The 26,364-nt window shown below is 53.0% G+C and overlaps 1 protein-coding gene across 1 annotated transcript in view; it reads right to left on the reverse strand.

Annotated features, from left to right (window-relative positions):
* Window positions 1–10,876: 10,876 nt before the first annotated feature.
* PLEKHD1 (pleckstrin homology and coiled-coil domain containing D1) overlaps window positions 10,877–26,364 on the reverse strand; it is a 27,045-nt gene continuing 11,557 nt past the window's right edge. Inside the window, exons 5-13 of the mRNA XM_040641283.1 lie at window positions 25,431–25,522; window positions 24,336–24,388; window positions 16,294–16,412; window positions 14,856–15,000; window positions 13,030–13,208; window positions 12,343–12,475; window positions 11,828–11,972; window positions 11,353–11,502; window positions 10,877–11,046 (exon numbers count right to left, since the gene is read on the reverse strand). Of these exons, the coding sequence (XP_040497217.1) occupies window positions 10,877–11,046; window positions 11,353–11,502; window positions 11,828–11,972; window positions 12,343–12,475; window positions 13,030–13,208; window positions 14,856–15,000; window positions 16,294–16,412; window positions 24,336–24,388; window positions 25,431–25,522 (1,186 nt within the window). The remainder of the gene's footprint in view (window positions 11,047–11,352; window positions 11,503–11,827; window positions 11,973–12,342; window positions 12,476–13,029; window positions 13,209–14,855; window positions 15,001–16,293; window positions 16,413–24,335; window positions 24,389–25,430; window positions 25,523–26,364) is intronic.

Raw genomic sequence — 26,364 nt, forward strand, 5'->3', positions numbered from 1 at the left:
ACACCTCGAGGAGCAATACTCCATGGGAGACAATCTGGCACAGGAGCAGGCCGATGGTGGTACGTGGCTCACACGGCTGTGTTGGAAGAGTCCGATGGCTGGGCGCCTGGATGGCTCAGTCGGTGAAGCCTCTGCCTCTGCTCCCTGGGATCGAGTCCTGTGTCCAGCTCCCTGCTCAGCGGGGAGCCTGCTTCTCCCTCTCCCTCTGCCTGCAGCTCCCCCTGCTTTTGCGTGCACGCTCCCTCTCTCTCTGCCAAATACATACATACATACATACATACATACATACAATCTTAAAAAGAAGAAGAAGAAGAAGAAGAAGAGGAAGAAGAAGAAGAAGAAGTCGTCCTACGGCCTCATCTATTCAGGGCCTCCTCCAATCAGGCTCCAGGCGTCTGCCTCCATCTCAGGGAGGGAAACTCAAACGTGAGTCCACCTGTACCATCGCCAACCGCTGTACTCAGACTGAAATGATCCAAAAAGCTGGGCCTTGTCTCTCTTTCACTCTTAGCAAGAGACAGACTCATTTGTAGGCAAATATTCAAAACATTCCAGCCTCAGTCTTTTCCTTAAGATCCTCCCAGCAAGGCTGTTGCCATGCCAACCATTGCCGACCTGCCTTCAGGAAGCCGGCCGGAGCCCAGGGAGGATGTGCTCCTGCGGCCGCCGCTGGGGCTCCTCAGCATGGCCCACCCCGTGATGCCAAGTCCCGGCAGCGTGAACCATACACGCACACGTGCGCGCGCGCACACACACACACACACACACCGCCACATCTATCCTCCGCGTGTTCTCTTCCCACCCGGCTCTGTACTGGTGATTGCCTGGGGAAGTACAGATCCTTTCTGCTAACCCACATCAGTGGTTCAGACACGCAGCGGGCACACGGCCTGAGCCGGGGTCCTATCCCTTCCCTGGGATGAGTATAGGCAGCGTCAAGGAAGGAGCTCTCTTCTTCCTCTGGCCGAGCTGCGGCTGCCAGGGGCTAGGTCTTCTCCCAGATGTTTGCGGTGGGACAGGGCAAGGTCAACACACAGAGAGAAGCCAAGAGAAGCAGAGAGAGAACCAACATCCCGGTGTCAGTGTCTCCAGTTTTAAGCCCCGAGGCCCGGTCCCCATGGCTCATACTTTACCTCAGAGATATTTCCAGCCTCATGAGCCAGTATGTTCTATCATGTCAGTCAGAAGTGTCCTGATGGGCCCTCCCCCTTTCCAAGTGAATTCTTCTCTTTTGCCTCTCATCCTCCGAAGAAATGCCTTCCCTTCTCTGTCTTGATTTGCAAAGCTCTCAAGTGGAGAGAATGCATTGTGTTCCTAACCTCTGTTCATCTAGGAAAAGTTAGAGGAGCAAGAGGAGACAGAGCAGCTTAAAAGGCCCAGGAAAGGCGACACCAAGTTGTGTGCTGTGCCAAACTGGGCGTATGGGGGCCTCCTGACCCTCGCAGCCAGCCCCAGGCTGCTGGCGATGAAAAATACACTCAGTTCCCACTCAGGTGAGAGGCAGCCATGGCCCCGGCTCCTCTGCCTTTCCTGCGGATTTCCCACTAATACTAGGCCTCAGTTCCTTAGCCCTGTTAGAGGCTTTACCTTGAATACCAGACAGAACAAGCTCTGTGCGTGTGTGTGTGTGTGTGTGTGTGTGTGTGTGTGTGTGTGCCTGTGTGTCTCTGTGTATGTCTGTGTGTATGTCTCTGTGTGTGTGTGCCTGTGTGTCTGTATGCCTGTCCGTGTACCTGTGTGTGTGTGTGTGTGTGTGTGTGTGTGTGTCTGGAAGGAGCAGGAGAGGCTTACAACAAGTGGCTTAGAAATGTCCCATCAGACAGAGCGAGCATGAGCAAGACCACCACCGCTCACTCAGGGAGCACTCCCGCAGTGCAGACGCCATGCTCTCTTCGCCAACACGACGTGGTGTTTGTAGGACACTTTGCAAATCACAGGGCCCTCCCTTGCTTCAGCTCTCTGGGTCCCCCCACAACCTGTGAGGTGGTCAGGGCAGCCAGTGCTGCTACGCCTACATTGGATGACTGTACGTTTACGACGGAGAGATCCGATGCCCAGACATGTTAAGTAATGTGCCCGTCACACAGCATGGACTTGGTGAAACCCGAATTTCTGCACAGGACTTCCAGTGGCCTCTGCACCATTGCTCTGTTCTGTTTCCTGGAGCCCCGCAGGCCGAGTCCCTCGCACACATTCTACTGAGCAAACAAACCAGTCCCCACCAGCCCCTCCCCGCCCCAGCAGGCAGAGGCGGAATTGGCAGTGCTAAGTGATGGGGCTTTCAGGCATTCCTGAAAAATCTCTTCTGTCCCAAAATATCTCAAATAGAAATTCGTGGTTGAGGAGAAGCACCACACACTCCTTTAACCCCATCGGCCCCCGTGGGTAACCAGGGCTGTCAAAAACTGGTTACCCATGGGTCTAGTATTCTGAGTCGTGAACATCTTCCTATGCAGTGATGTGCCCAACATTCGGGTCAGCATCCCCAGAGACACCGCGGCAGGACAGGCAAGTTGGTGTTTGTGTTTTCTTTGGGGAGGCTCTCGGCGGCTGGGACTCTCCCGCATTTCCACAGTGCTGCTTAGAGTGCACGGCGAGACTGCTGGAGCCTCAGTATTGTCCATAGTCGCCTTCGACCCCGGGTGCTCAGCCGCCCCTGTGGGGGATGCGGCCACGTGACCGAGGGTCTGTCGATTACAGGACTACGGAGGTGCTCTGGGCTGCTACTTCCGGGCACAATGGAAAAGAGAAATTCTTATGGATTGCTGGAGACGATCACCTCAAGGGCAACCCTGGAAGCCTTGAGTTGATAAGTGAAAAGTGGCTGTCAGGGGCGCCTGGGTGGCTCAGTTGGTTAAGCATCTGCCTTCGGCTCAGGTCATGATCCCAGAGTCCTGGGATCGAGCCCCGCGTCGGGCTCCCTGCTCAGCGGAGAGCCTGCTTCTCCCTCTCCCTCTGCTGCTGCCCCTGCTTGGGCTCTCTCACTCTCTTTCTCTCTCTCTCAAATAAAGAAAGAAAAAAATCTTAAAAAAAGAAAGAAAAGGGGCTGTCCTACAGGTCCCTGACTGGCACCCACAGGACTCTCCAAAGCCAAGCCGAACAAACAAGACGGGTTTCCACTCTCGTTCACAGTCGTCTCCCCGGCACCAGGACAGAGCTGGGCACACAGGACAAGGTCTTCAGTTTAAGACGTCATTGAGTACAAGGCATACCGTTATTTTATGTACCACTAAGAAATTGAAAGTGCTGTCCATTGAACGATGACATTATGCTTTCACTCCGAATTTTTATTTTACACTTAGTGAAGAGTGTTTTTGGATTTGATTTTCATTGTAAATCACTCTCGTGCATAACAAAACAGGAAGTAAAAGTGAAATAATGGGTGAAGGTATTTCTAGAACCTCTCATTCCAAATCTGATTCCTCTCTCTTTGAGAATCACAAAGACCATCTTTTTCACATGCTGGCATCCTCTGAGGCATCCAGAGTCCTGATGATGCAGCATTTCTCAAAAGAATCCATAAGGAACGAAGTGTCCTGTGTGCTGGGCTCTGCAGCCAGCTTTATGATTCTGTGGGTCCACCTGTGTCACAAGTGCCCCCAGACATGTCTGATTCACCACCTGCCCGATGACACCGTGACCCTTCCTTATGAAGAGCACGCTCCGTGAGTATTTCTGGATTTTTGTCACTAATTATTGACACAGTCTACACATTGTGTTGCTGGGATGTCCAATGTCTGCAAAGGCAGTGACAACCTCACGGAGATGGCCATGTGGCCAGCTAGCAATTTAAAATATATCCCAGGAGCGCCTGGGTGGCACAGCGGTTAAGTGTCTGCCTTCGGCTCAGGGCGTGATCCCGGCGTTGTGGGATTGAGCCCCACGTCAGGCTCCTCCGCTATGAGCCTGCTTCTTCCTCTCCCACTCCCCCTGCTTGTGTTCCCTCTCTCGCTGGCTGTCTCTATCTCTGTCAAATAAATAAATAAAATCTGTAAAAATAAAATAAAATAAAATATATCCCAATTTCAGTCGGTTAAGTGGCTGACTCTTGTTTTCGGCTCGGGTTATGATCTCAGAGTCCTGGGATGCAGCCCCGAGTGGGGCTCTGTGCTCAGCATGGAGTCTGCTTGAGATTCTCTCTCTCTCCTCCTCTGCTCCTCCCCCAGCTTGTGACCCCCCCAAATAAATAAATCTTTAAAAAATAAAAAAAATTTAAAAAATTAAACTGCACCCCGATTTCAGAAATTTTGAGTTGCAGAGTGTGTGTGTCTAGAATTTTTTAAAAATATGCTTGTAGTCCTCAATAAATACTTGTTGACTGAATGAGTAGATGAATTCTAGTTCTCACTCTATAACTGAAAATGTTGTGATTTCCTTAGGAAAAGCCCTCTCCGTCTTTGGGGTTCACACAACCACTCTGAAAAAGCTAAGGTGATTATCAATGAGGCAGCTCTTGTTTGAAAGTAACAGAAAAACAAGTCAAAAAGGCCTAAACAATAAGGAAAGATAAGTCAGATCACATAACAAGAAGTCCTGAAAGAGGGCAGACCTAGGACTGGTGAACTCAGTGACCACTCAGTCACGACCAGTCTCCTTGCCATCTTTCCAGGCCCAGCTGCTGTCATGGTCACAGGTCGGCTGTCTTATTTCTAAGCATCATATCCAGACATGAAATGTCCGGTGGACAAAAAGGGATCCTACCTTCCCTGTGACTCGAAAGGTGAGAAAACCTATATCAGAATCCTCCAGCAAACTTCTCATCTCATCGGCCATCCTGGTGCCAAGGCCTGGTTACTTTACAAAGTTCTTGATGAGAAGCTCCAACCCTCAGGGCCTGTGACGTTGGACCAGCAGACCTTCAGAATGGAAGAATTCTCGGGAACCTGTCAGTTACCAAGCAGTTGAGTCAGTCCCTTAAGAACCCATAGTAGAAAAGATCTGAGTGCAGACTCTGGCGCCTAGAACATAGAGGAACTCGATATATTTGTATTTGCTGAAGAAAGGAAGAAAGAAATGGAGGGAAGGAGTGCGGGGGGGAGGAAGGAGGGGGAAAGAAAAGAAACCCACTAAAAATAATTAACATGGAATTATTTACATATCGTATTTTATGTATTTACGTATGCTAGAAAGAACACCGGCCATGAACTCAAATATCTGAACCTCCACTTAGAAGCTGCGTGACCTTGGACAAAACACCCTTAACCTCTGGCTTTCAAGGAGAGGGATGTTGTGAGGACAAACAGGAGAAATCAATGTGAAAGCACGTGATGTGTAACAGACTTAATAAATGATGGCTGTGGCGGAGACTTTTGTTTCATATCTTAAAGGGGAGAACAACTGGGAGATTCATCATCAATAACGCAGAACCTGAGCAGGGTCCCAAAGTCCTCCCTCTTCTCTGGGAGCCTTAGCTCACTTTGCCCCCAGATTTTTCAGGGCCCGCGCAGAGCGTGCTGCCACCTGCTGGGAAGAAGGAGGAAGTGAGCTCCAAAGAGTCCCTTCATCAGGCCACTATGAGCAACCTCGAACAAAAGGGAAGCATGGGGACCCAACTTCCCTTCCCCTCGGCTGTGACTCTTATCCTTTAAGACAGGCAGGCCCCTCATCATTGGCCAACAATTTATAGAAAAATATGATTTCAATCAGTTTTTCTTTAAAAACGAAGGACATTTTGACACATGTTACAATGTGAACAAACCTTGAGGACAGTGACACTAAGTGGGATAAGCCAGTCATAAAAACACAAATACCGTATGATTTCACTTCGACAAGGTATCTAAAGAAGTCAAATCCATTAGAAACAAAGTAGAATGGTAGTTGCCAGGGGCTGGGGAGCGGGAAACAAGGAGTTGTTTAATGCATAGAGTTCCAGCTTGGCAAGATGAAAAGTTCTGGAGATGGCTGTGCAACTATGTGAATACACTTAACACTATTGAACTGTACACTTAAAAATGGTCAAAATGGGGGGCGCCTGGGTGGCTCGGTTGGTTAAGCATCTGCCTTAGGCTTGGGTCATGATCTCAGGGTCCTGGGATCAAGCCCTGAGTTGGGCTCCCTGCTCAGTGGAGAGCCTGCTTCTCACCATTTCAAATAAATAAAGAAAATCTTTTTAAAAAATGGTCAAAACATTAACTTTTTGGGGCACCTGGGTGGCTCAGCTGTTAAGCGTCTGCCTTGGGCTCAGGGCGTGATCCCAGCGTTCTGGGATCGAGCCCCACATCAGGCTTCTCTGCTATGAGCCTGCTTCTTCCTCTCCCACTCCCCCTGCTTGTGTTCCCTCTCTCGCTGGCTGTCTCTGTCAAATAAATAAAGAAAATCCTTTTAAAAAATGGTCAAAACATTAACTTTTTGGGGCACCTGGGTGGCTCAGCTGTTAAGCGTCTGCCTTCGGCTCAGGGCGTGATCCCGGCGTTATGGGATCGAGCCCGGCGTCAGTCTCCTCCGCTGGGAGCCTGCTTCTTCCTCTCCCACTCCCCCTGCTTGTGTTCCCTCTCTCGCTGGCTGTCTCTTTCTCTGTCAAATAAATAAATAAAATCTTTAACAAACACACAAACAAACAAACATTAACTTTTATGCTATGTATATTTTACCACAATGAAAAAAAAAATACCAGGAAGTGATAGAGGTAATAAGCACAGGGTCGGTGCTTGACTTCAGGCAATGGCATCCCAATAAATATTTGTTGAATGAAGATGGAAAGAAGTGATGCTGTCAGATGGTCTCAGACATCAGGGTGAACATGAGAACGGACATCTTTCCTTTCCCAGGATGGCCTTCCAAGTGACGAATTAGTCACCATTGCCTTTTCTTTGGGGTGATAAATTAGTTGTCTTTCCTCTTCTCATCTCAGCACTCCAATTTTCTGACAATGGCATGGCATCGAGTTCAACCTGAGCCAGAACACCCTTCCTCCCTAAGCACTGTGTATCTGTGATCAGCGCCGGTAGCGGCAGCCGTGTTTCTGTTCCTCCCAGAGCTGCAGGTTCCCAGTTTTCCCAGTTCATAGAACTTGAGCACTGCAAAGGCTCTGAGCAGCCTCATGAGATTTAAGAGATTTGTCTCCTACCTAATAAAAATATATACATATAAAAACATTTAAATTTTTTGTGTATTTATTTATTTAGACAGAGAGAGAGAGCACACGCGTGCGCGAGCACAAGCAGAGGGAGCAGCAGGCAGAGGCAGAAGCAGGCTCCCCGCTGAGCAGCATGGGGCTCGATCCCTAGACCCTGGGATTATGACCACAGCTGAAGGCAAAGGCTTCACCGACGGAGCCACCCAGGTGCCCCTATAAAAAGCATTTTAAGTTGCGACTTAGTAAAACTTACAAAGCTGAGAGCTGACCTCTCACCATCAGAGACACCCGCCCCACCCCCACAGCGGCAAGCTGCACACGGGACAAGTTCCTTCCCTTCTTGTGCCAGGTTACTACTCTATCACTCCCGTGATCAGTGACACTCCAAGGCCCATTAGCCACAGTTTTTGTCTGGGGAACAGGACAGGTTGAGTCTGGTCATAGCTGGACCCTCAGCCTAGAGGCAGATTTCAGATCCTTCAGGGCAAGTAAGACAGAGTGCAGAGAACGAGCCCCCAAATGCACTGGCAGCTGGCTCTAGCTCTGAGAGCCCCTGGAGCCCCTGAGGGGGAGCCTCCTGCCTTTGAGCAACCCTGTCTCAACCCAACTTCTCTGCCTGATCACTGAGTCTCACCCGGAAGAAAGCCAGCACACTCCTTGCGCCTTGCTCACCAGGAGTGTGTGAGGTAAAGGAAATCAGTAGCTTTCCCTCCAAGAGTCAAAGCCATAAGCTTTCTGACTTTGGGGAGCCCTTGCAGCAGCCTTACGGTCTGAGCAGCCCCATCCAGGCTCCTCACAGAAGCACAAGATTCCCCAGGGGCTGCTGGCCTTTATCTGAGGGCTTCAGAGCAGCCCCTTTGTCTAGTGGTCTTAATGACTACCTTCCATTTAGACCAAATCTGACACAGGCTGGTTCCCTGAGACTTGAGCAAGTCTGTTCCACCAACATCATTCACTGTGGGCTCCAAATTTTACTCGGATGATACCTGATCACCCACAGGCTGCCCAGGTCATGCTGAGCTGGGTGGGATAAAATTGGGGGGTGGGCAACAGTGACATCTCTCCAGAGACAAATATAGGGAGTGGATTCTTCCCAGGAGCTGGGAGCTGGGCAGTGGGTCAGGACCTGAGTGTTTTACAGATCTCTTACCTCACCCATTAACATACTGTGGGGGCAAAGCATTACAACCAGGATGAGCACAGAATTATCATCCGGGCTGGGAACCATTAATAATTATGCTGGGGAACAATACAAACCGGGGCAGTCCTGGGCAGGATGATGGATCATCCATCCCCAGGGAGGAAACAAACCAAACAGGAGGAGAATCCAGTCATTACCATTTCCTGCTCTCTCTTATAGGATTACAGGACACAAGCACAAACCTCTCCTCAGCAGGGAAGGCGTGCCGTCAATTTCCAGGGGGTTACTGAAACCAGCAAGTCATAAACGGCAGTCCTCTGCCTCCCTGGAGGCTAGTCGCACTCATGTAGTTGGCTCCCTTTGGTCAGTGCTCAAATCAGAATAAAACCCAGCTGATAGTCCTCGTTACACCGGGATGGCCAGGACCTCAGGGTGGGAACACAGATTTTTCAGTTAATTATTAAGAAGCCACTCCCAGGAGGGGCAGCTGTGGGGACTGTTTCCTCATAGGTAGAGAAACCGGCCTGCTTAGGAAGACTCATGTGGGGAATCGCACAATTCCACATTTGGCCTGCAGGGGGCAACATCTCCCTAGCAATGATCACACCACAAGCGCTACTGCAGGAAACCCATTTAATTGGCCAAGGAGTAAGGGTTTTGTTTTTTGTTTTTTGTTTTTTTTTTAAATCAGATCAACACATTTCCAATAAATAATTTCCACTGTGATATAGTTTCATATAGAGATGTTGCTCTTTTTCTATTTACAGTGTTAGGTACGTGGTGAGCTTTTAACAAATAAATACTTATGGACTGATCAGTTGGTTGAAGATAACACAGTTTTGCCTGAGGCATAGAAAGTACAGGGTGAAATGGGAGGGAAGGAACTAGAGATTGGTGAATGTGCACGGAAAGAAGCACTTTTTCTTCTGGTTAATAGCTCGCCTGGGGGGAAAAATGCATTGGAAAATTTCCAAAGGATCTTTCTCCGAGATCAAACCATTATTAACCTAATTCTTAAAAAATCAAAAAAAGAAACAAAAAACACCCGGTAATCTTGATTGTATACAACTTCCTCCTCCTTTCAAAGTCCATCCTCTGCACGTTAGATAAATGAGGTCCAAGTTTATGCAGGTGCTACGTGTGTAAAGTTTCTACATTTAGACTCATCCCTGTTCAGATGCCTCGATTCTAAGTGCCTCTGCCCCTGCCCCCACCCAGATTCTGCAGAGACCGGCTGAAGCCGGCAGAGTCCACCCAGGACTTCAGCTGAGTCCCCCCTAGCTTCACCGGGCAGCCGTGAGCACAGCGCAGGGCACCGAGGCCTGGCCTGCGCTGGCCATCCAGCAGGTATGCATGTATTTTGAGGGGGGGCCAGCACCTCTGCTGGGGCGTGCCCTGCAGCCGTCTGTGCGCCGCTCAGACTGGGCTCTTCGCTCTGTTTCCCAAGCAGCAGAGGATGAGCACCTTTAATACCACCACTGACCGTGAGCGCCCTGGTCCCAGGTAGACCCCCTTTTCTGGAGAGATCAATAGACCCAGGGAGCTTTGGAGGGTGTGGTTAGGAAAAGAGGAGAGCAGACTGTCTGCAGCTGAGGGACACCCCCCCCACAGACCACCTGCAGGCTGTTTCAGCTTCACCCCGGATGACATGGGGCCAACCAATGGCTACTGGCCTTATTACAGGTGCCGGCCCTTCATCTTCCAGGGTCACATTGCTTCACTGGGTAAAGCCTTTGCAGGGAGAGGAGGCCACAAGGTGGCTTAAGCAGGGCCCAGAGGGAGACATCTGTGATCCCATAGACCAATAGGGCCCCCACAGCCAGAGGCAGCTTCCTCCCTATCCAACCAGGAGTCAACAATGCGAAAGTCAGGGCCACCTTGTTCCACCCCCTAAGCTTACTACTTGTCCTCTGGGAGAACCCTCAGAATCACTGCTGGCCCCAGATCCCAGCCAGGGCCCTGGGCCCTAGGGACCCAGCAGGAGGGATGTGGCGGAGAAGGGGCAGGGTCACATCACCCTCCAAACCAGCTGAAGCTGCAGACGGGTGAACTCACCTGAGGAGGGAAGTGAGTGGGTAGCCCCTCAGTCAGGGCCCAATCTCAGGAAAGGAGACCCCATGGCAAGTGTGATATGCCACAAACCCAAAAGTCACTGTTAGGTACCTCTCTTCCCTGCCCCACAAGGTGGTAAAAGTGAGGGCCCTGGATGAGAGGTATCTATGGGCCTCAGAAGCAAAGGAAGGGTTAGGAACCCCAGGGTGAAGCAGGTGTCAAGGGAGGGAAGGCCTTTATCCATGAGGACAGGGAGGCAGCATCACAGACAGAGGTAGTGGGCACAAGAAAGAGCTGTGGGCCCCGCCTACTCCACTCGCCAACCAAAAGGTCTCCAAGCGGAGCCAGGCCCCTCCTCACCTCACCAGGTGAGCACCAGGTGAGCACCCAGCTTGGGCCTGATTGGGCCTGATGTAAACCCAAGGGTAGTGTCTGGGACGGGGTGAGGGAGGTGCCATCCCCGTCCTTTGAGGGTGAGGCTGGCCGCCAGGTGGAGCTCTGGCCCAGAGGGGAGCAGAGAGTGGCCAGGTAGAGTTGGCCCTCCCCCTGCACCCCCTCCGCGCCCCCGCCGCTGAGGAAAGACCTGGGAGGCAGGGGAGGCCCGCTCATCACTTTCCACCCCGGGGAACCACCGAGGGGGCTCCTGGCTGGTTTGCCATGATGTGGTAGATGGACTCTCGGAAGCGCTGGTCCCGGCTGAGCCTCTTGGCCACTTCCTTTAGCTCCTCCATGTTGTTGGCATCCAGCTGGGAGGTCATGAAGGACTGGGACGGCTTCACTGGGGAGAGGGTGGCCGTGAGCAGCCTCCCTCCAGCAAGGCTGGGCCCGGTCCCCGACCGCAGCCCGCCTCCCCCGCTCCCCATCCCACAGGCTGCTGAGCTCCTCGCAGCCGCTCCGCGCCCACCGGCTCCCGGAATCCTGGGAGAAGCCGGAGGCCGGTGGAGAAAGGTCCAGGCCGCACTGTCCTGCCTCTGAGCCGGACCAGCACTCCGCCGACCCTCGCCTCGCGTCGTCCGGCCCCTGCCCCACCCCCGGCCTCCGACCGCCCCCACCGCAGCAGCGGCGCGCGGACGGCCACACTCACTGTCGTTCCAGGAGGTGCTGGACCGGCGCCGGTGGAAGCGGCAGCTCTTGATGCGGCGAGTGGCCGCCTTGTGGATGTACACGGAGTTCTTCATGATGACCGGCATCTTGGCCTCCAGCTCCGCGTTCCGGATGCACTCCTCGAAGAACCCTGCGGCCGCAGTGCCGCTGCGTCCTTCCCGCCCCGCCCCCCGGCCCCGGGCCCCCGCGGGAAAGCAGCGCAGCCGCCCACCCGCCCGGGCAGGGCACAGAAACCCCCGCCGCGCCCCCACCCAGGTGCAAGAGCCCGAGAAGCCGAGCCCGGACGCGCCTGCTGCAGGGGTCTGCAGAAGAGGCTCCCTCCGTAGCTCGGGACCACCTAATGCACACCCGAACCCGCGCCGCGCTCCCGGCCAGGGTCCCGGCTCCGCAGGGTCTGGCCTCCCGCGGGGGCTGAGCGCGAGCGCTGGGGGCTGGCGCCGGGGGCCGGGGCTTACTTTTCAGATGGCTCACGTCAGCCCGCATCCTCTCCTCCTTCTCCTTGTTCCGCACCTTGGAGTTGAGCCCTTGTTCCAAGCTCCGCAAGGCCCCCTCTGCCTCCCGCAGACGCCTCTCCAGATCCATGCGGACTTTTACCTCGGCCTGGGAGGGGGGGGGAGAGACAGACGAAAGTGGGGTCCTGGGGAGCAGTTGTCCTCTCCCGTGGAAGCCTTCCCTGGTCACCCCCTGGTTCAAGCGGGCTTCCTTGTCTCTGGACTTGGATGGAAGTTACCACATCCTGCCTCGTGTCTGGAGCCCTTGACCGGGTGGCCCGGACCTAGCCCCTGCACCCGGCAGGGGTCTAGCAGTGCTCCCCCACCCCGGCAGCGGGCTCACTGCTTCCCCAAATGGTGGCTGCATCGCCTGCCCCTGGCGGGTGAGACTGGCAGAGATAATTCAGGGCTCTGCCCGGTAAGGGGTGTGAAGGAAGGCCCGTGAACACAGGCTGCTCCCAGCAGGCCCAGGCCAGCACCTTGAGCTCCCGCTCAGCCTGCTGCTTCTCCGCCGTCAGCTCCTGCAGCGAGTTCTGCAGCGCCTGGGACTGACTCGAGTAGAACTCCCGCTCCTCCTCCAGGGCCCGAGAGCGCTCCTCGTTCTCCTTCATCCTGCGGGGCCGAAGAGGTGCTCAGTGCTCCCTTACCGAATGGGCTTTCCAGTGGGAGGGCAGCCCCTCCTAGAGACCTGGCTGGAGAAGCCCTGAGACCCAGGCTTCCTGAGCCCCAGAACTTTCTGGGTTCTGTCACCCAGGGGATGAGAGGGGTGGTGTGGTCAGTGAGGGGAGCCCCTAGCTTAGAGTCAGAAGACTGGAGTCGTGGGCCCTGGTCTTGCTAGTTCTGTGACCTCAGGAAAGTCCTATCAACCCTCCGAGGCTCAGTTTCCTCTTTTGTACAAAGAAGCTGTGAGGACCTGCCCAGCCTTTCACAAAGCACTGTCAGACGGACCTAGTGTCTGTCTGTATGGTTCACACCAGTGCAAGAGATAATGATCAAGTCAGCTCTGGGTAGAGAAAAGTTTCTTCTCCTTTGCCCGGTGGGAAAACTGAGTCCTAGGCAAAAGGAAGTGAGGGATCTATCTGGTCAACGCCGGCTAGAACCCAAGAATCTGGGTGTGCAGTTCAAGGAAAGTTCTCCAGCTGGACTCGGGTTGAAGGACCTCTCACCGCTTCTCAGCCAGGAGCTTCTCCTCCAAGAGCTGCTGCATCTTCTCCTCTATCTGCCTCAGGTTGCTATGGAGACCCCCACGGGGAGGGGGCTGCTCGCTCTGATTGGCCAGTGTCTGCAGCTGGTTCTCATTCTCCTCCAACATTGCCAGGGTTTTCTTCTTCTCTATGGAGAGTTCCTGGCATGGTGGGAGGGAGGGAAGAGAAAGAACCTAATTTAGGTTCTCCAACATGGCTGCCCTCACCTGCCTTTCGGTTTCAGGGAGTGAGGCCCTCCTTACTCAATCTTCTAGGAGAGACACCTGAAATATCTTCCTTCTTCCCTGGAGGGAGAAGGCCAACCAAGATCTCCTTAACAAAGAGGCAAGGTTACTCCTCCATCGAGGGACTCAAGGAGGAGCCCAATGCAGCTTCCAGTGAAGGTGGCTCCTACACAACTGGGGCCCAAGGGCATCATGACCTTCGGGGGTCTTTATTCCTCCAGGGGTGAGTGAGGGAGTGTGTTGGGCTCATGAAAAACACCCAAGAGGAGCCAGCCCTAGAACAGATTTAGATGTTCTCTCCATTTATCAGGCTGGGGTCTTGCACTACGCCAAAATTCTGGAGTTGAAACACTCCACGAGAACCATGGCGAGAACATGATGTGAAATGGAAAGATAAACAAAGGCACCACAAACAAAGCCCCAGTCAGGTGAGGGAGAATAGAAACCTTGCAACCTTCAAGGCAATTCATGAATTCAGTAAACATTAGCAATGTGCCAGGCTCCTGCTAGGTGCTGCTGGGCTTGGTGAGACCTTAGGGCACAGCCTAGTGAAGTTCACAGTTTGGAAAACACAACCTAATGTCCCATAACAGGTGTGCAAAGTGCTGCAGGAGCCTAGAGCTCAGAGCAAACCCTTGCCTGGAAGAGTCAGGGAAGCCTGGCTATGGTGATGTTGGAGTTGAGTCTTAGAAGGATGGATGAGCTCTCCAGGCAGAGAAGAGGTGAAAGGACATTCTGTGCAGAAAGAACAGCTTGGGCAAAGGTATAGAGTCTGAAAGAGCTTGGCTTCCTAGGGGCACATGAGCTCAGTGGTTTGGAGTAGGGGTCAGAGTGTCTTTGTGCAGGGTATGGAGGGGCAACCAAGGGAGAGTCGGGGAGGAGGGGCTGGGGACAGAGTTTGCACTTGGTCTTTAACACATGCCACCTGCTTCCTCCCCCTCACAGTTTCTGTGGTATCAAATGGAGGTAACACGACAGTTGGTTTCCCTTCATGATCAGTTTCACCCAGGAGCAGCTAAGTGAATGAGCCACACGAAGGAAGGAATGAGCCACAGGTCCCACCACCCACCCTAATCAATCCTCCCTCTGGTATAAAAATACAAACACTGGGGGGCGCCTGGGTAGCGCAGTCGTTAAAGCGTCTGCCTTCGGCTCAGGGCGTGATCCCGGCGTACCGGGATCGAGTCCCACATCGGGCTCCTCTGCTGTGAGCCTGCTTCTTCCTCTCCCACTCCCCCTGCTGTGTTCCCTCTCTCGCTGGCTGTCTCTCTGTCACATAAATAAATAAAATCTTTAAAAAAAAAAAATACAAACACTGAGGAAGGTGGATTTCCCAAGGCCACAGTCACAGCAGGACATACTTGAATTTGCCCTTCTGGGTCCTGCTTTAGGCCTCCTGTGCTCACTGGGTCACAAAGAAGAAACTGTTTAGGTCAGCACTCCATCATGCCCCATTCCCCTTGTGGAGAACCCTCTGGGGAAATGCTGTTGGAAAAACGGTATCATGTGGCCCAACCAACCAGCCTGCCTCCAAGGCCAGCTGGCCCACCAGTGGCCCCTCACCTCCAGCGTCTGCTGCAAGGACTCTGTAAGGTGCCTTAGCTCCTTCTTCTCTTGCTCCACACCCTTGAGGCATCTTGCAGTCAGTTCTAGCTCCCTGCAGGAACAGAGGGCTGGGTATGGCAGTGCCCACCCCTCCCAATCCCCTCTGCACACAGAAGTGTTTCTGCTTCACCTCCCAATATGGCTCAGAGGGGTCCTTGGAAGGCCAGCCCCTCTCTGCATGGCAGGGTCCGAACAGCAGCTGTAGGGACGTGGTGCTGAAAGAAGATCCCAGCCAAGTGGGGTTGAAGTCACTTGCTCTAGGTACACAGGCATCTGTCAGGCGGGATAAACCCGGAGCCACCCCACAGGCAGAGAGAAGCCCTGGAAAAACCAAGGGGGTCCTGGCCCTACCTCCTGTCTTCCCCAGACAGACCCTGCTAGAACCCCTACTCACTCTGACTTGGGACATGGCTGAGGCCCTTCTCTGGGGTAATAACCCCCTTGCTGCTTTCTTAAGGTTGGGCTCCCTCGGGCATTTACCCCTGGTTTCTCTTCCTCCTGCTTGAAATGCCTTTCACTTTTCTCCTGCCCAGTTTCCTAAATCCTACCCATCCTTCAAGGCCCAGCTCAGTCGAACCTCTCTTCATGCCCACAAGGATCACATGTACACCTTAATTCCTATGACACAGGGGGTCTGCCCTGTGCCTCCTAGTGCCTGATTATATATTACTGTGTTGATGTTTCCTGGGCATGAGTCTGGTTTTCCCAACCAGATTGTAAGATCCTGCATTGAAAGATAATCTCCTATTCCAGTATCTGGCACAATCCTGGACATACGCAGGTGCTTGGCCATTTACTTGGTAAGATTCTTGGAGCTTCTCCCTCCCCAAAGCACTTGCCTAATTGACTTCCTTTTATAAGGTTGTTGCAAGAAAAACCATTCAGGGCTATCACTGATTATCAGTAGTGAGGAGGAGGAGGGGGCAGTGGAGGGTAACAACCACTACCACCACCAGTACCCAGCGCATTCGTCTCCAAACTCCTACATAGTCTGAATCAGAGTGACCTGGAGAGCTTTTGTAAAATATAGCACTCTGGGCCCTACCTTCCAGAGATTCTCATTCTGTGATTGTAATGCACAACTGGACAACTGGGTTTGCAAACCATACACAGGACTAAGGATCCCAAGGGACGTCATTAGCCAGAATGAGAAGAGACTGTGCAGGGGATGTTGTGGGTCTTGGCGAACAGCACCCCCAGGCTGACTGGTTCCCGTCTGCCTCTGGGTAAGCAAGGCTTGACAGAGGCAAGAGAAGCGTATCTCTTCCTCTTTGAGGCTGGCTGGGCGGTGGCTGTTTGCCTCTCCTGGGTGGCTGTACGGAGGCCCCAGCACGGAGAGCACAAGCTGAGCCACAAGCCACATGCCGGCTCTCCCAGTAGCCCCAGACCCGCCGACTGCTGATTCTTTGTGCTGAGCCCCTCCCCTCCCAAGCCCCCCACGTCTGCCACTCGGCCTTTCACTACACCTAGCTGCTGCTTCTCGGCCTCCAGCACCTGGTTAAGGCGCTCAAGCTCCTGAAGGGAACCAGAGGGGAAGAGAAGAGTCACGGGCAGCAGAGCGCCCCTGAGGTCAGGTACCGCCCCTCTCGTCCAGGGGCCCCCTGGGATGCAGTGCAGGCTGGGCCTTATGGGAGCCAACTCGGGGCTAAGTCTTGAGGAGCCCTGGTCCCGCTCAGCGACACCCAGTCTCAACAAATCCAGAATCTGTGAGGGGTCTGCCTTATCAAACACCCTGGGCTTGCTGCAGCCAGGGTTTAGAAAGGATCCCAACGTCGTTTCCCTGTGACTGGAGGTGGTGATCATTCTGGATGTCCACTAAGACCCTCAGGCATGTTGGCCGGCTCCCGAGCGCTGGAGGAAAAAGGGGTGCGTGTGTATTGCCATTAAAGATGCCTAGAGCGCCAGCTGTTAAGGTGGCGAAGAAAAGCCATTCCCAACCCCAGAGTCAGAAAATCAGGACTCTTTTGTCCTCGGGGCATCGAGGTGGCTGCAGCTTTCCCTGTGCTCTGCCCGAAGGGCACAGGAGAGCCAGAAAGCGCCGGGCAGGCCGCTGGGCTCGTCCAGCCAGCACTGTATTTTTTCAGCAAGTATGTGCCCTCCACGGGTCCCGTTTTCCTGGGCCTCCCTGGCAGGTGGGGCTGCAGGGTACACTTCGAGGGAAGCTTGGCTGGAAGCTGTTTTGTGACAACTGCTTTGCTCCTCTATAGTTCACACGGCGGGAGGATAGAATTTCTAGCACCTCAGAGGCCAGCAGGCCCTCGTGATGCCTCCAAGGACCAGACAGTGAAACTGACGCTCCTGAACATAACACGGCCTGACCGTCATTTGGCGTTTCCTTCCCTCCTCCCCGCGCTGGTCCCAGGTCTGTGTGATACAGTGCGTTCCCACCTAAGTCAGGCGTCACTGAGCGCTGGGCGACAGTCGGAGAAGTGGGCACCCACCCACGAATCACAGCCCTCTATGGTCGAGGGTCCTTGAAAGGTGCGTCGGTCTCCATCAGACACTCGAATCCCGGAATCAGTTTTCCGGCCAAGAGATGGCCCAGGTTCTGCTTGAATGGCTCTCATGACAGGGAATGCGCTCCCTCTTAAGACAGCCCGTTTCACTCCAGAACGACCTGCTCAAAGCTCTTCCTCCCAGGTTCAACCTCAGCACGGGCCCTGAGAGCTCCAAATACAGAAGCACGGAGCAAGGGCTGCAGACTTTGCCAAAAGTTTCGCGCGGCTCAGAGAGGAGGGCTGAATCTCATTTATGGAGCAAAACTGCCCTCCAATGCCCCCGTAGCCCCCTCTGTCCTCTGACCAGACTCTCTCCCTCCAGCAGCTGCCTCCCTCGCTGGGAACTGGCCGCCCTCAGCTACCGTCTCCTCAGCCTTGAAGCCCGAAGACCCCAGCCAGCAAAGGAGGAGCCAGGGAACGGCGCTTAGCAAAACCGAAGGCTGGCAAAGCCAAGCACGCAGCCAACCTGTGGACACCCCGAGTCCCTCCTGTACACCTAGGAGAAGGGGCAGCCCGTTTCATCCACCAGCGCCCTCTGAGCCCAAATCTGCCTCCTTGTAACTTCCATCATCGGGTCCGCCTTTTCCCCTTAGAGCCACAGAACAAGACTGATCCGTTTTCCCTTTAGCTACGGGGAACAGCTCTTCTGTCCCCAAGTCTCCATGCTTCACTGCATTATTTCTAAGTCCCCAGTAAAAGTAATTATGCTTTCAAAAAGAAGGCAAGCCCCTGAGTGGGAAGATTACAGTAAAGGTTCTTCCCAGGTAATTTACAGGCTCAATGCAATTCCAGTAAAAACCCCAATGAGATTTTTTTTTGTGGTTTCATTCATTCATGCCACACATATTTATGGAGTGCTTAATACGTGCCAAGCACCCGCCAGGCTCTGGATTGAAGATGTGAAGCTGAGCAAACCCAGACACGTCTCCGTTCTCACGGAGCATACAGCTCAGTGCAAGAATCAGAAACTAATAAGTACCCACATGAGATTATGGTTACGAACCAAGGGACATGTGCTGGACAGGTGCACAGTTCCATGTAAAGTGGCCTTGGACAAGAAGGAGGGAATGATTGGTGGGGGGAGCGGGAGATTTCTTGAGCCAACAGGTGAAGGTAGATAGGTAAAAGGAAGGAGCATTCCAGGAAGAAGGATCAGTATGTGCAAAGGCCCTTCAGAAACCTGCTGCCCTGAAAGAAGTAAGACAGGCCCATACAGTTGGGCCCAGAGTGAGGGTGAACAGGGTGGGAGGGAGCACAGACCACACAGGCCTTGGGCTATGCTGGGGATTTTGGTCTCTTTTCCTGATCAGGAACAAACAATGAAGGTTTGAGCAGGGACCTCCACCATAAACAGTGACTCTGGCTGCAGCAGGGAGAAAACGGATGAAGAGGGGCCCAGAGGGATACGGGGAACCCAGGTGGGAGGCCACTGCCTTAGTCCAGCAAGACCCAGTAGTGTGAACCAGAGCAGGGCAGTGAGATGGACAGAAGTGGCCAGGCAGGTTCTAGAGCTTGTGGGGCAATGCTATCAGAACTCGGGGGTGGAGTGGAAAGGGGGGAGATGGGAAGGACAGGGTGAGGCATGACTCCTGGGCTTCCAGTCTGCACAAACAATGGATGGTAGTGAATTCCCTGAGATAGGGAGTTCTAGAGGAGGACCACCAGCTCTGCTGAGGAAGATCATGACTGGTCTCGGACATGCTAAGTCTGCAGTGCTTTCGAGACATCCGGCTGGAGATGTGACATCACCAGTTGGATATTAAGGGGCTGGAGCTCAGCAGAGAAAAGAGACTGCATCCGTCAATGGGGAGTCACTCGCGCACACACAGCAAGTGAAGCTGGAGGTGTGGTCTAGATTGCCTTTGATCTCGTGTGGGAAGAAGGCAGGGTGTGGGGGGTACTCTTTGAGATGGGCAGTACTACCTTGTAGGGTTAACGGGAGGGTCACATGAGCTAGTCCATGCAAATGGTCTGCAACACAGTCAGTGCTTAATAAATGACAGATGGTATTATAAACTGGATCTGCGTGATGTCTGTTCACAGACAGACAGCAGTTCAAAGGCATGGAAAAGGGAATTCTGAAACAGATCGTGTATGTTGATGATAATGATAACGACAGATAACATCCTCTGTGAGCTTACTGTTTTAAGTACTTTACATGTATTACATCATTTAATCCTCATAACAACTCTGGAAGTGGGTAATATTTTTATCCTCGTCTTGCAGATGAGAAAAGCAGAGGTACATACAGGGCAAGTAGACTTGTGCAAAGTCCCGCATGTCCTCATTCCTCCTTCCCACACTGTAGCTGGTCAGTGATGAAGGACTCAAACACGGGCAGTAGGGTAGAGCAAGATGGAAATATCCACACATGGTGGTGAGAGTGAAAACTGGTACAAATTTTCTGGAAAGCAATTTGTCAATATGCATCAGGAGTCTTAGAAGTTCTTGCCTAGACGTAGTGATTTCCCCCATTGGAATCTCTCCTAAACAGTTAGACAGTAGACCAAGATTTATGTGTACAGAGATGTTCGCTGTGGCATAATTTATAACAGTGAAAACAACCCAGATGTCCAAAAATAGACGAGTAGTTCAATGGAACATCACATAGGGTGAATCAGTACCTGGTCATTAAGACTGAAGTTTTCAAGGAACATTGAGTAACATGCAAACGTGCTAAAGGTACAGTGTTAATGAAGGTATAATGAAAAAGCGGCTATGAAACCGAATCTCTGCTATGATCCTATTATACTGAAAATATATATAAGAGTAATATATATATATATATATATATATTTAAGATTTTATTTATTTTGAGAGAGAGCACACAAGCAGGGGGAGGGGCAGGGAGAGAGGGAGAGAATCTCAACTAGACTCCATGCTGAACACAGCCCGATGACCCTGAGATCATGACCTGAGCCCAAACCAAAAGTCAGATGCTTCACCAGCTAAGCCACCCAGGTGCCCCTACAATAATACATAAAGACTGAAGAAAATAGCAAAATGTTGTCAACAGTCGTCTGTCAATTGTGGGATTGAGGATGACGTTTGTTTTCCGGGTGTTCTACAAAAAACATGATTTCTAATAAAAAGGTTACATATTGGGGCGCCTGAGTGTCTGTCATTAAGCATCTGCCTTTGGCTCAGGTCACGATCCTGAGCTCCTGGGATCAAGTCCTGCATCGGGCTCCCTGCTCATTGGGAAGTCTGCTTTTCCCTCTCCCACTCACCCTGCTTGTGCTCTCTCTCTGTCAAATAAATAAATAACATCTTTTTTTTTTTTTTTTAAGTTTACACATTAACGAGGACAAAGAAAGAGAATCTTCTTCCTGGTTGATCACTTCTTTCCCACCTTTCATTTTACCTGTGTGACTCTATTTTTTTTTTAAGATTTTATTTATTGATTTGAGAGAAAGAGAGCGAGAGTGCGAGAGAGCATGAGCAGCGGGCAGAGGGAGAAGCAGGCTCCCCATTGAGCAGGGAGCCTGACATGGGGCTCGATCCCAGGATCCTAGGATCATGACCTGAGTCGAAGGCAGACACTTCACCGACTGAGCCACCAGGTGCCCCTACCTGTGTGACTCTTAACTAAACCTGATGTCCAGGTGTAGCCTGAGAAGACTGAATGACAGCAGAATCTATAAACCCGGAGCAGCCAGAACCTTCTGTTCCTGCAGCCAAGATGGTCTGAGCGCTTGTAGCAACCCTGCCGTAGTTTGAGGTCAGCCAAGACCGGCAGCTGCGAGAGCCTCTCTCCATCTAGTGTTTGCTCTTCTGACTCCGGGGCCTGACCTAAGCTGCAGGAGGACAGGGCTGGAAAGAAGTCACCCGAAGGCAAATTCCAGCTCAATGAAAAGAAGTGCTTTCAAACGACAGAGCAATAAGGCAAAGAACAGCTCCAGAGGTTGTGAGTTACCCGTGACGGAATCAGGATATCATCTATCAGAGAGGTGAGCAAAGAGCCCCACCTTGAAGTGGGAGGTTCTTTCCGACGGCCAGAGTCTGTGCCTGACCAGGAGCAGCCTGGGTGGCAAGACGCCTGCCTAACGGGCCCCGGACATTTCTAATTTGCCATGTGCCTGCTCACACGCAGGCTGAGCTCTCAGAGTTCAGCCCGAAAAGGAAAGATAGGTGGGCTGCCCTCCTCCAGGGGATGAGAGAGATGAGGACACGGAGCCAGGGACATTTGAGGGACCTGCACCCAGGGAAAGGCATGGCCGTCTGGCCCCAGGATAGATACGCCCAGTGGGGCTCCCCCTGCACTCTCTGCTCATATTTCTAGAGTCCCAGGGCTTTCCTTCCCCACGGAGGGTGCCGTGGCCCACCACTGCACAGCGCACATCTGCGAGGGCCTTGCCGGTTCACAAAGCACTCTGTTGCCTTCTAGTCATCGAGCCTCACGGCAACCCAGGAGCTAGGCAGGCATAGCCATTAACTCTTACCAGAGTATCACAGATAGAGAAACTGAGGACCCGAGGACCATAGGGGAAGGGAAGGAAATCTGAAGGGGGAGAAATCAGAGAAGGAGACGAACCATGAGAGACTATGGACCCTGGGAAACAAACTGAGGGTTTCAGAGGAGAGGGAGTGGGGGATGGGGTCACAGGGTGATGGGTATTAAGGAGAGCACGTGTTGTGATGAGCACTGGGTGTTATACGCAACTAACGAATCACTGAACACTACATCAAAAACTAATGATGTACTATACGGTGGCTAACTGAACATAATTTTAAAAAAGAGAGAGAGAAACTGAGGCCTGGAGAGGTTAACTTGCCCAAGGCCACACAGTCAGTGATGGAGCTGCAACTCCAATCGGAGTCTCCTGGTTCCAGACCCCGAGTCCGCCTGTGGGCCAGGCTGCCTCTTACCGACCAGAGAATCTTCATCTTATCACGGGCCTGTCCTACCAGATGCCTTCCTAAGTGGCCCAAGGCAAGCCCAGACCACCTCTGTGCCTTGCAGTGGAGATGGGAAATGGGCAAGGGACAGGCAGACCCATGACACGGATGAGAACGTTCCGGCAGCCGTGAGTGACGTGGGAATCCGAGCCTGGGCCCAGACCTTTCCCTGTTGCCCACCCACAGCAGCCTTCACCGTGGGAATCAGCGGGGCCCGAGTGAGTCTCATTCACATCTTGGGCCACAGAACCAGGGAGTTCACAGCTCACAGGCCTCATTCCTTCAACGTGCTATGGCTTTAAGTGAGGCCTGCAGGCGGTGGGTCTCCACTGTCCTCGTTTCCTGCCCAAAGACCTAGATAGAGTGTCTAAATTTTCCTCCGGCTGATTGCTGCCCCAGATTTAGCCTCTCTAATGGATAAGTCTGTCTCTTTCCCGGCCGGCGGCTGTGTCCGTCACTCCATCCCTTCCCCTGGCTTCCTCCGTTACCTGTCTTTAGGTTGCTGACAATGCACCGGAACTCTCGCTTCTCAAAATGCCAGAACTATGTGAAGAAAATACCAGGACTCTCACGCAGGGCCTGGATGACAGCAGGGAGACAGAGGCCCACACACCTCCGGGTGGGAGAAGGCTCAGCATTGTCACGATGCCAATCCTCAAATCCACACAATCCTAATACAAATCCTCAATGGCTTTTGGGTTTTGTTTTTTGCTTGTTTTGGTTTGGTTTTTCCTGTTGTTGTGAATCGACAAAGTGAAGCCTAAAGTCCAGCCGGAAGGATAAGTGGGCAAGAATATCACATACAGTTTTGGAAGAAGAAAGATGAGGATGAATTGTCCTATGGGATTAAAATCAAGATGTAATGTGACATTATAAGAATCAAAAATGCTCACTCATTGAGCATTTATCAAGTACTCATCCTGGGCCAGCTGCTGTGCCGGGCCCTGGGAATGTTCGGGCTACTGCAGGGACATGAGGCTTCCTGACTGTAGGGTCTGTCTCAGAGCCCAGGGAGCGGTGGTCCGGAAAGGTGCTTAGCGAGAGGAAAGTCATAGTTGCAGACACTGGGCCGAGGCTGACGGGCCCGGCCCTACAAGACAAGGAAAAGCGACGGGGCAAAGAGAAGTGGACTGAATCGGGCTCTCCTGTGGCCGAGCCACTCTGCAGCCTCAGGCCTCAGGCAGCTTCCGTGCAGGATGGGCCCCTAATTAATAATAACCTGATCATGATACTAATAGACACTCACGCAGCACATCCTATGTGCCAAAGCACTTCATATGTAACATCACTTATCTTCACAGCGTCCTAATAAGATGGGTTCCATTATCTCCATTCTTCATGTAAGAATATTGATGTTCAGAGAGGGTAGGTAACTTGTCCAAGGTTACACAGCTAGAAGTGGTCAAGGTCAAATGCAGACATAGGTAGGCTGGCTTCAAGTCTGTGTTGCTAAGCACTACCTGACTCTGCCCCTCAGGACAGGCAAGGCCCAATGCTGCATGGAGATTCCAAATGAAGTGGACTTTTGTGGCTCCCTAGCCACAAATGAGGCCAGGGTCTCCTTTTCCCTACAGGCTGCCCCAGGCTAATGCTTGGCCTTTTCAGAACTTACATTGTGTCATTTAGAGGATGAAGGAACCCCTGAAATCATCCAATCCAATCACCCTGATGGTACAGAAACCCCTCTGTAGATAACAGAGGCCACCCCAGCCTCCTGTGACGACCACCAGTGACAAGCGGCCCATTACCCACTCATGTATATACTTAGACAATTTGGGGATGGCTCTCTCTAGAACGTGGTCACCTACGCTTTTTACTTTTGTCCCTGGGGATTGGCAAGAAGAAATACCTTTTGACAAGAAGCCAGAGCAAGTCTCGAGCACTGTCACTTCATGGCCTCGCTGCTTCACCTGGCTGACTTTCCAGAAAGTTCTCTAGGTGCCTTGGTCCCCTACATGATTCCCGAAAGGCAGAAACACAGGCCAGTACACTGTGGCTGCTCAGGGGTGCCCAGGCAGGAGGTGCTGGGGAGTGTGCCTACCTCTCTCTGTTCCCTCTGAAGGCAGAGTTCTTCTGTCTCCTCCATCAGTTTGTCTGCAAAGCAAGCATGCACCCTCTCACAGAAAGCTCGCTCCAGCTCCGGCCAGGAGGGGCCAGTGCCTTCCAGGAACCTCCCTCACTCTCAGGATCTCCCAGGGAAACGGTCAGGCCTGCCATGCCCAGGCTGGCCAAGGGCAGAGCCAGGTCCTGGGGCTAGAAGCTGCCATGCTGGCCTCAGCTGCTGCCCTCCTTCCTGCTCACTGTCCCTGCTTTGTGCATTCACAAGACAAGGATGGCCTCATCTTCAGAAGCTCAGGTGGGTGTCTGCACACCCCCCCTCCGAAGTGCTGTTAACTGTGCTGCTCCCCAGACCACCTCCCCTCTGCACTGGTGTCTGGCAGGAGGGGGAGGGCAGGTCCTGGGGGGACCGGGGTGTCTGAAGCAGGCAGAGCAGAACCAAAGCTGAGGCCCCAAGCGTCCAAGAAAGTGGCAGGGGAGAGGATGCCAGGTAAAGGGTCAAAGCCCCCGTCTCACCTTCTTTCCCAAACAGAGCATGCTTGCCAGCCAGTCAGGGGCACAGGGCCAGGTTTAAAGTGGGCTGGCCGGTGGGAGTTATTAGGGGCAAATCCAGGACCTGGGGACCCAGGGCAGGATAACATCAACTCTGTTTATGGGGCTCTTACTGTGTGCCGGACACAAGTGCTTTCAGGCAGGTTCTCATTTCCCCTGACCTCCCCTGCCACCTCTAAAAGCTAGGGACTGTTCTCGTCTCCATTTTAAGGATGAGGACATTAAGGCTTACAGGGGCTACACTGCCTGGAGACACACAGCTGACAGAGAAGTGGCAAAGCTGGGTCCAGAGCCCAGGCTCCTGGCCACCAGGTCCTCCTGCCTCCTGTCATGCCGGCCAAAAGGACACAGGTTATGGTAAAAGCCTTTAGGCTCCTGGCTGGTCTCTGGCTCCCTGCAGCCCGCTAAGCCCCACCGCCCTGACTTTCCCCTTCCTGGGTCCTCCACCAAGCCCGGCTCCGGCCCTCGACCCTGGAGAGTTTGCTACCTAGGGAGCCTTAGCTTCCAGTCCACCCCTCTAGCCAACCTAAATACTCCTGCTTCTCCTTGGCCAACTGCAGCCCCTGGGCCTCCAGGCTTTTGATCATGGCTTCTCCCAGCTGGGCATTCTTCCAAGTCCTGGGGAGGCAGGGCAGATGGGACAGAGAAGAGAAGAAGAAAGAAACACAAAATTGTTACAACAGAAGGGTGGCAGAGAAGGAGACTGCCCTGCGTCGTGCTCGCCCATCCTGTCTCCTCCAGAATCCCAGCCCCATTCACTCTGGCACCCAAGGCTGTGGGCATGCCACCAGCATCGATCGGTTACAGTCCCTGGAGGCTAGCCCAGGCTGCAAAGTGGGCCACCGTGGACGGGGCCAGCAGCACTCTCGGAGCAGAGAAGAGATTGCTTCCCGGGTTGCTTTCCACACCACTGCATGCCACTCCCAGGCACAAAGCCTGGCGTGGGGCGTGCTCAGTGTTATTTGTTGAACTTAAAGCATGACCCAGCTTGAATAGGCAGGTGCCAGGACAGGGGTTTACGTATAAACAGACCATGCTGGCCTGGAGGTTTCTATGATCCGGACTCTGATTTACAAAGCACGACCTCTGGTCTGCGCTAGGATTCACTGTGGGCCTGGGGAGGGGAGATGGGTGTCGGGGCAGCCAAATCCTCCTAGCGATGCTAGATTTGCTCCCAAGAGTTAGAGACAAATGGTGTCCTCGTCTGCCACCTGTGACTCCAGACAGGTGAAGCTCACTGTGCTCGAAGCCCACTTAGCAGACCCTCACATATGCTCTAAACCCGGCCTGGCCTTTCTTCCCCACCTTAACCAACATCCACAGCCCTGTTTTCAAGGAGGCCCAGCCATTTTTCTCCCTACCCTGTCCTTTCCTGGGGTCCTCAGTGCCCACCAGGATCCCAGCGGAGAGGCAAGGAGACCAGGGTGAACCCAGCCCGTAACCACTCCCCTTCCGGACCT

This window comes from Ursus maritimus, unplaced genomic scaffold (assembly GCF_017311325.1).
Source record: "Ursus maritimus isolate PB19 unplaced genomic scaffold, ASM1731132v1 scaffold_25, whole genome shotgun sequence".
In the NCBI taxonomy this organism is placed as follows: Eukaryota; Metazoa; Chordata; class Mammalia; order Carnivora; family Ursidae; genus Ursus; species Ursus maritimus.